General features: G+C 35.3%; 1 protein-coding gene and 1 long non-coding RNA gene across 2 annotated transcripts; one reads left to right on the top strand and one right to left on the bottom strand.

Annotated features, from left to right (window-relative positions):
- Positions 1-1,862: 1,862 nt before the first annotated feature.
- LOC109586590 (uncharacterized) lies at positions 1,863-4,560 on the top strand. The gene is made up of 4 exons (XR_002187109.1): positions 1,863-2,136; positions 2,503-2,591; positions 2,727-2,833; positions 4,478-4,560. It is a non-coding gene; the product is annotated as an uncharacterized LOC109586590 (long non-coding RNA).
- Positions 4,561-5,297: 737 nt separating this feature from the next.
- On the bottom strand, positions 5,298-7,893 carry LOC105314522 (ankyrin-2-like). Its single transcript, XM_020002787.1, has one exon. The coding sequence runs from the start codon at positions 7,558-7,560 to the stop codon at positions 5,521-5,523; it is 2,040 nt and encodes a 679-aa protein (XP_019858346.1). The 5' UTR covers positions 7,561-7,893; the 3' UTR covers positions 5,298-5,520.
- Between the last annotated feature and the right edge of the window lie 2,266 nt (positions 7,894-10,159).

The raw sequence follows: 10,159 nt of genomic DNA, 5'->3' as shown, positions 1-10,159 counted from the left end.
CAACAGCTCATTAGTTATGCGCAGTTGGTTTGGTATTGTTTAGCATAGTATAAATTTTTATTTAATATAAAGTATTGTGTATAATGTGTTACTATAAATACAATACATTAAAAGGAAAGTTACTATGCAAACATGTGGTAATCAGTCAGCCATTAAAACAGTACCGTAAATTATTCTTATTATCAACCGGATTCGGATTAATAAACACCCGTGATCTATGGCTCGACTCAGTAGTACTCTGTATTCTTTATAGAATACCGACTAGACACGTGGGGTAGCTTCTCTCCCTCTCATCTTAAGCCCTCTATACACCTAGTCAGGCGGGGCCTGCCTCTCGCGGAAAAACGGAGAGTCAGGTTCAGTACGGTAGCTAGTTTTGTGTCACGGGTGGAGCTGACAGCATGCATATAGGTGGGGCTGAAAATGAGCACCGCCCACACGCGTGTAAACATGACCGTCGTTGTATGTTTAGGCTGTGGTAAAGATTAAAGACTTAAGCAAAGAGAGCAAAAACAGATGTGATCCAGCAGCAGAAAGGTGCAGAGATGTGATAAATGTTTGGAGGAAGCATTTTATGGACCAAGTTGCCGAGAATGATATTGATTTTGACTTAGACGAACACAAAGACTTTCCATAGCCAGTGGGTAGCACTATGAAAACATCTCTTCCTTCGAGAAAAGCCTTGATAGCTGCCAACTGCTCCTCCTTTAAGACATAGTTCAGCTTTCTAAACACCATTTCCTTTACATCCATTTTAAAATAATTTATGATAATGTTATTCATGTCTTGTGTGGGTGTCATTTGGGTCATTGTGACTCATTTCCTGCTAGCGCAGAAATCCTGCGCTTGAACCTGACTCGACTCTCCGTTTTTCCGCGAGAGGCAGGCCCCGCCTGACTACTATACACCAGTCACCAGGCAACATGTTGCCAGCAACATTTATGGTTACTTTGATCTTTTAAGCAACTTATTGCAAGAATAGAACTGATTTCTATTCTTAGCAACGTCTTGATTACAAAATCAAAGTAACCACAAATGTTGCTAGCTAGCAACATGTTGCCTGGTTGGCCTCGCCCAGCTTTGCGTAGACGAGGACTAGGTACTCGGTATCTATGGTCTGAATGTCCGGATCATGATGTCCGGTATATATGGGTCCACACGTGGGTTGTAATGGCGCTACACTTCTTTCCCTCCGAATCTCTCCCTCTCTTCATAAGTTCATCTCTTAGTAGAACACCATCAAACTATCAGCTCTTGACTTCCAGACTATCTAATTTTGTGTAAGGACCCTACACGGAGTAAGGACATAAATAATGTAATGTTACTATTGTACCACTGCTCAGTGTAATCCTGTAATTAATTGGGTTAAAATTATTAGAGGTGGGCGATACGATACCAAAGTACTCATATATCTGATACCAGGCCTCCGATACCAAGTACTCGATACCAAATCCTGGTATCGAGTAGTGAGTAACCACGCCCTACCACACCTATTTTTAACGTCATAATTATGACCACGCCCTTTAATAATTACAAAATGGCGGCTTGTTTCTCTTCATTTTTATTAATAACTAATTATAACTTATATGCGCATGCGCAGTAGCTGACTACTCATTCACTACTCGATACCATCGATACTGAGACTCAGACTACTTGGTATCGGTATCGATTCAAAATTTCTGGTATCGCCCACCTCTAAAAATTATTAGTCTGGGGTTAAAATTCATTAAAAATTTAATGGAATATCTACTGTATATGCCAATAATTTTCAGGGAATTTTTTATTATCTGATTGAGTTAGACATAAGGTGGGAGTCTTAAATTATTTGAATTTTTACGTATCATTAATTTCTTGATGAAATTTGTTTATAAATCTCAATGAGCCACATATTTATTTTATTTATAATGTCTCCTCTCCATCATCTCTCATTAATATATATACTCCAGTAGTTCTGAATCAAGTGATGGATCAGATGATCATAAGACTAATGATGATGAAAGGTCTCTGGATGAGGTTGATTTAGGTTCTCTCTCTCGTGCTATTGCCACCATATCAATACCTGATACTCTACCTGAGGTACCTCTCCTGGTAATCAATAGGAACCCAATGTTCCCAGGATTTGTCAAAATGGTGGAGGTAAGTCTAAATGATTTGTGATTGTTAGTTATACTCTACCATATACTGGGTACTTTTGGATGGGATTGAATTAGTGAATTGATAACTGATCACAAAAATAGACCTACCATTTTGTGTTATTATTATACTCATGTTCAATGATATATGGCCTCAAATTTGAGAAATAAAACTTACCAATTACTACTAAAATAATGTGTAGATTGACTTAAATTCCTCTCCCCCAATATTACCCATTATACAGTACATATACTGTAGTCTCTCCTCTTTATAATCCTTTTCTTTCCTTTCTCCTCTCCCCCTCTTTCTCTCTCTTTCTATTTTAAAAAGTTCTTGTATTTTCATTTTTTCTCTTCTATTCTCTTTCAGGTTACTTATGAATCTCGAATATCTTTAAGAAAACAGGAATGTGACCTGGTTTTACCTTAATCTGGAGCTTTCCATTAAAAGAATGACAAGTACCTTATAATATAATACATACATGTACATGTACATTAGCAACCTATCCATTGCTTTTAATGCACTTATTTCTAATCTATTCTTAATACACAAGTATTAATATTTATTTATTATTGTTGTTGTTTTTCTTGCAGTAATGAAGCTGATGTTATCACTAATCTTGATGATATATACAATATTGGTAAGTTTGTACAGATCACTGAGTTTCAAGAGTTCAATAATAGAATGAGATCAATAGACAGTGAGTGAAACTAAGTACATGTAAATATTATATTGTATTATAATACAGTGTAAGGATGTTCTTATACTATGTAGAAAGTTTGAGCTTATTCCGATCAAAATTGGATTTTATATGAATTTTAAAAGTTGCTCCAATGTACCTAGACTATAGTACAAGGACATTGGCCAAATTTCATCAAAAAATGAAAAGTAGAGAGTTCTCCATTTTTATAATTTTTCCTGGTACATAAATTTGCTCATTTTAAAAATAGCCATAACTTTAATATGTCCATAACTTAAAAATTTGAGCTTAGAATTGGCTCAGGTTTACATGGCATAAGGACATCATTATGTATCAGAAAATGTGATAAAGATTTTAAGCCACTTTAGCATGGATAGTACTGGGACAGTTTCAGAAATTTGCTCATTTTTAACATGGCTGTAACTTAAAAATTCAAGCTCAGAATTTGCTCAAAATTTCTACACAGCATTAAGGACATCAATATATATCAGAATAGAATATAATAAAAATTTAAGGTATTTTTGAAGCCTTTTTTGAAAATTTGGCTGGTTTTTTAAATGGCTGTAACTCAAACATTTGAGCTCAGAATCACCTCAAACTTTCTATCTCATATACACATTCTCACATGATTTATATAGAACACTTACCCTAATATTTTTGTCACTCCTCAAAGTATAATAAAACAGACACAATGGAGGCAGGCAGAGTGGTGAGAGTTGGGGCCTTTAGAATGTTTGAAACCCCATCTTCGCCTCTCAAGGCCGGACCGCTTTGCCTCCCATCTACCACTATGCTATTGTCACTTACTCATAAACACACAAAACAAAAGCCTTTATACATGTAACACATATGCATACCACTGTGGAATACACACACAAATACATCATGCAAGCTGGCTGAGCTGCATGGCAGTAGGGATACTCGTGGTCTGGGCTGCATTAGATAGTCTGGGGGTAGAATACTGAGCATTTTCTTAATGTGAGAACTAGGTCTCATTCCTCATCTCTTTCTCCATCTTTCTCTTGTCCCTCACAGAGTCATTGGCTCAGATCATTGAGGCTGGCTATACCGTAATTTTTGTAAAAAAATTCGTCATAACTGTTTAGGGCAGGTAATTTTTAGAATGAAATTTTAGACGTCAAACGGAAATAATTTATTTTTGACAAATTTAGCGGCAGCATGGTGGTGTGTGAGTGTGTCATGAAAGTCTGCCAAGTCACTGCTTACCTACCATTCCATTGACATTAGATGAATATAGAGAATCCTGACACAATGAGAACCTGTATTATATCTATGTACCATATAGCTTGAAATTTTAGTGGGTCGATATTTTCGTGGGTTGATATTTTCGTGGTTTGCTCCTGGTGGGGCAATTCGTGGTTTAATTTTCGTGGTTGACAGTTTACATAGCCTGTAAGGGGATGGCACTTCAATGATTTCGTGGGTTTAAATTTTGTGGGCAGCTCCATAACCACGAAAACCACAAAATTTACATTCCACGAAAATTTCAAGCTATACGGTACTATGTATTATATGTATTATGTCTGTGTATTGTTAGAATATGTGTTAAGGATTTTTTGTGATGAATATTTAGACTACTTTAGGTACTATTTCTCCCAAATAATTATTTATTTTCAATATTAGAGTGCTGAATTTTTAGAGAAATTACGGTAGATGATCCTACCCATCTTGCTGATTTTGGAGCTGCACTGACCAGTGGAGAATCATATCAAATTCAAGCAGTTCTTGAATATCCAGTCGTAATCACTTCCAGTCCACTGTGGCAGAACTATGGACATTGTCTGATAAAGAACTGGATTAAAATTGTTGATATTTAATTTTAATTTAATAAAATTAAAATAATTTTATTAAAAACAATAAATTGATAGAAAACTAGATGCTAACATACATCTTAATTGTCTAAGAAAGTAAGAATAAAATTAATTCAAAATACAATGATAACAACAACAACAAAATAATTATAATAAAAATTAAGAGTAAGTACAAAATAAAGGTACATGTACATGTGTACATGCTATAATAAAACTATTAATTAAGGAATTAAGGAATAAAGGGAAAACTAACAAAAGAAAGCAAAGAGGAGCTCCAGTGATACATGTTAATAGAGAATATATTGAAGAAAGATTGGTAATGTGGGTATATGGTGTAATGGTGATAACTGGTAAGGTGGTTACTGTTACGATGATAATATGGTGGTACAATGGTAATGGATATATTGCATGTCTTTGGTGTACATGATAATGATAAGATGACAATGGTGGTTAAATGTCAAACTTAGTATAAAGGTGTTAAGAGTAATGGTGATACAAGTTAAGAGATTACAGAAGTATTGTATAGGTGATATTGGTAGCCATTGGTATATGGTGTAATAGTACAATGGTGATACAATGGTATGTAAGGTGGTGGGATGGTGATAGGTGCAATGGTAAGATGGTGTTTAAGGATAGGATTGGTGATATTGGTAACCATTGTCGGTATACGGTGTAATGGTGATGATGGTACTAAAGTGGTGTAAGGTAGTTAGACGGTGGTAAGGTGGTAGGATAGGTATGATGGTGTAATGGTGATAGGTTACATATGGTGATGTAGTAAAATGGTGTATTGGTAATGGTGATAGGTTACATGCAATGGACTGATATCGTAGTAATATGGTGATAAGGTTGTGCTTAAGACACAATATCTTGTACTGGTGGGTCAACCTGTTGTCCTTCAAGTTTCTCATGATATCCACTCACTTTGCTTTGTTCTAAAAGAAATAAATCATAATGTATCTCTTGAAAATATTTAACTACTGATGAATCAGGATTAACTGATTGAGCTATTTCAATATCATGTGGACGAGGTTTTAAACTGAATGCATTAACTAAAAATTGAACAAGCACTAAATTAGAACTCATACTAGCAAAGTAAAGCATGGTTTTGCAATCATCAGTTTCAGCTAGTGCATTACATTTGAGATCAGTCAGAAAGTATTGTACCAACTCCATACTACCAGCTTCACATGCTCCATGAACTGAAGTGTATCCATTATTATCAGGATCATCAGGAGTACAGGGGAAGGTCTCTATGAAATAACATACCATACGAATATTATCAGAACGAGAAGCATAATGAAGAGGAGTACGACCAGATTTATCTTTAGGTACTGGATTAGAGACAATATTTGGTTCCAAATACTGGTATACATAAACTCTCTTTCTTATTGCTAGTAAGTGTAAGCAAGTGATGCCATCTTCATCTACTGCTAAAGGATCCAGTCCATGTGTCTCAATTAGTGTTCTTACTATTCCAATATCTCCTCCCTCACATGCTGCATGAAGTAAACCATGTCCTCTTTTATCCATTACATTAACACCTTGAGAATAAATACTGGATAAATAACGAAACACATCAATATGGCCATTACTGCAAGCTGTATGTAATACGGTGGATCCTTCATTATCAGTAGCTGTAAGGAGATCATGATGAGTAGAACTACCAGTGACTGAGAACAGTAAAGCTTCAGCAATATCCTTATGACCAGAGGCAACTGCTAAGTGTAATGGTGTCCGTCCTTTCTTGTTAGTAATCAATAAATTACCATTAGATAGACTGGCTTTTAGTAATAGTGATACCATATTCTGTCGTCCATGTTGACAAGCTAAATGTAATGGTGTATTACCATCTTCATCTTGCACAAAAATAAGTACAGCATTATGAGAATTATTAAATATGAAATGAGGACTGTCTAATAAACACTTTATCTCACGTAACCAGACAAAACTCATTGAAGGTATACTCTTACTCAGTAAATATTCTAATATTTCATATTTATTATCTGCTACAGTAACATGTAGTGGTGTATGGTCTTGATGATCAGTTGCATTAGGATTACAATAATTATTATCAATGAGATACTTCAATACATTCAAGTGACCCCTCTCTACTGATATGTGAACTGCTCCAGACCCTTCATCATCAGTAGCTGATAGATTACACTTCTTACTAATAAGATATTTAATAACCTCTAACTGATTGAAGTACACTGCATTAAGGAATGGAGTATGACCATTTTTACTGTGAGGTAGTTCAAGTGATGATGGTATGTGTTCTATAATGTACTGGATCAAGTTTAATCTTCCCTCCCTACATGCTAAGTGAATAGGAGCCATTCCCTCATCATTCACAGCACACATATCTAACTGATGATTATCCACCAGATGTTTGAGTATAGGAAGAGAGCCACTGGACATACAGGTAATGTGAAGAACTGTTGATCCATTAGAAGTCTTAGCTGCTACATTACACTGAGGAAGACTAGTGAGATAAAGTACAACAGGAACATGACCCCCTTCACATGCTTCATGAAGAACTGTACTACCAGTATCAATAGTAGTGGCATTAACATCACACTGATACTTGTCGATAAGTTCCTGTAGACAATGTAGCTTGCCTCCATAAGCAGCTAAATGAGCTAGTGTGTACTTGTCACTGCTGGTGTGATTAGCAATATCCACACTATGCTCCTGACTGTACCATTCCAGTATATGAGTATGACCAGCCTGTGCTGCTGCATGTAATGCTGTTAAACCATATTTATTAGGATTAAATGGCTCAAGCTTATGCTGTTGTATTAGCAATTGTACTAGATTAAGATTACCTGATAGACAGGCAAATGTGACACATGTTTCATTACGTGTATTATTAGCATTGATATCACATTTCATATCATTTTTTAAATATGAAACTAATTGAATATTACCACTCTCACAGGCGTATAGCAATGGTATTCTACCCTCACTGTCAGTAGAGTGTAGTAAACTAATGTATTGAGGATACTGACTGGTGATATGTTTGATAAAGTGAGTGTGACCTTCTGAAGATAAATAATGAATAACATTCTGACCTTTGTTAGCTGTTAGGCTCAGACTACACTTGTAATCCTTCACATATAATTTCAGTAGTAAAATATCACCAGATTGAGCAGCATAATGAATTGGTAGCTTACCATTACTGTCAGCTTGATGAGGATCTAACTGATAGGTAGCTATTAATTCTTTAACAAGAGATAAGTTAAGAGACAGTGAGGCATAATGTAAAGCAGTGAGGCCATTCTTAGTAACTGCAGTAGGAGACAAACCTTGTTCAGTAATAAGATACTGAACTAAATCAAAGTTACCACTCCATGCAGCATGATGTACTAATGTGCGTCCTTCATTATCTGTTTTATTAATATCACAATGCTGTACCTCAATGAGATATTGAGTGATATCAATATGACCATTGCGACAAGAACGATGAAGACATGTCATACCATCAATATCAGTGATATTAGGATCACTGTTATGACTATTAATAAGATATTTAACAGAATTAATACTACCTGACCAACAGGAGTAGACTAATGGTGTATGACCATCAGTATCAGTATCATTCGCATTGAGACTATACTGAGATATGATATAACTTAATACACTAGTAGAACCTGACCAGGCAGCATAATGTATTGGCATCATACCATCATTAGCTAATGTACAACTGATATTATATTCCTCCAATGCTTTCACTAGTAATGCACTGCCACTCCATGATGCTAAGTGAAGTAATGATTGACCACAATTTGTAGTAACAGTGATGCTAAAGTTAGGGCAAGTGCTAGCTTTCTTGAGAAGTGAAGAAAACATTTTAACTCGTTCACTTCGTTCGATAAAATCTATATTTGTTTTTATTCCAGTAGTATTAACAATATCAATAACTAATGCATCAGTTTGGGCCATAAGCTTACTATACACAATACCAGCTGGAATATGCATACTCACATAGCATGCATAATGTAAACATGACCTGCCATCATTATCATTCACTAATAATGCTTCATTACCTTGAATACTAACAATATACTCAACAACTGATGATGAAGCAAACCATGAAGCAATATGAAGTGGAGTCCTACCATATCGATCCTTTACATCAATGGATAATTGATATTGATTCATAACATACTTAAAAAGCTCAACACTTTTATCATTTGTAGAACGACAAGTATAATATAGTATACCCTGCCCTAAACTAGTAACTGAATCTGGCATGAAGAGATTTAATGATTCAAGCTTGTGGACTAATGCTAATTCTCCACTTTGACAAGCTAACAATGATAAAGACTCACTATTAAAATTAATCTGAGAAGTATTACAGTTTCTCTCATTAAAGAATTCCACTAGGTCAGAATGGCCCCCCATTGCTGAGTACAGTAATGCAGTGTTATTGCTATTGTCTGGTTGATCAGGAGGAACGTCACACGTGTCTACTAGATATTGTACTATAGATAAGTGGCCTTTATAAGATGCCATATGTATACTAGATACACTATTATCATCACCTTCATTAGGATCAATATCATATTGATGGATGAGTAGTTGAAGGATCTCAATGTGTCCACCATATGATGCAGAGTGTAATGGAGTCCAACCATGAAGACCACGATGATATGAGCTGTAACCAAAGTTGTTAAGAAGCCATTGTACTTCATCTTTTAATCCTCTCCAAGCTGCTTCATGTAATGGTGTACTGGTATTCTCATACCATAATGGATCACATATATCTATAAATGAAAAATTGTATAATTTAGTCATAACACATGTATGTAACAAGCAACTTGCAGCTGTTTGACCATTGCCCACAAGAAGAGGTTGACTCATGTAGCTACTTACCAATATCAGTGAATGAGTGCTGGACCTCTTCTATATAAAACTGTAAAAATATAAATAATAATATTTAATTGTCGACACAATAATAACAAACCTCTCTTAGATCATATTTATCTTCACTACATGTTAGTTCGGTGATACCAATACTAGCTAACTGTTGCTGCAGCTTTGTAGCTAGAGGAAATAATAAAGAATAAAGATACTCAGGAATGAGGTAACCCAAACAAAGAGATCCATCGTGGACAAAACTGAAGTAAAGATCATATTCAGGAATGTCTAAACCTTTTGGTATTGCTCTACGAAAGAAGAATATGTCATCCAGTGTGTAGTCATCTCTGTCAACTTTAGCAATCATTACTCGTGTACCAGGAGGAACACCTTTTACACCAAACTCTACAGCATCAGCATCTTTCAATAGTCCACCACTGTTTATAAAATAATCCTTTAACTTCTCTTCATATGACGACCAAGTTCTCTTTAAAGAACGATTTTTTGGTAGAAATACTAAAACTAGTTTTATTATTAGTTTGTAGTTGAACCATGATATGTATTTGTTTTGTAGTACAGTGAATAGTTTTGGTATTGTTTTAATATGCTCAAACTCTTCTCTAACTGCTGA

The sequence above is a fragment of the Amphimedon queenslandica genome, unplaced genomic scaffold (genome assembly GCF_000090795.2).
Source record: "Amphimedon queenslandica unplaced genomic scaffold, v1.1 AMPQUscaffold_12832, whole genome shotgun sequence".
NCBI lineage: Eukaryota > Metazoa > Porifera > Demospongiae > Haplosclerida > Niphatidae > Amphimedon > Amphimedon queenslandica.
Note: the sequence above shows the minus strand (reverse complement) of the source record. Positions and strands in the feature narration are given on the sequence as shown.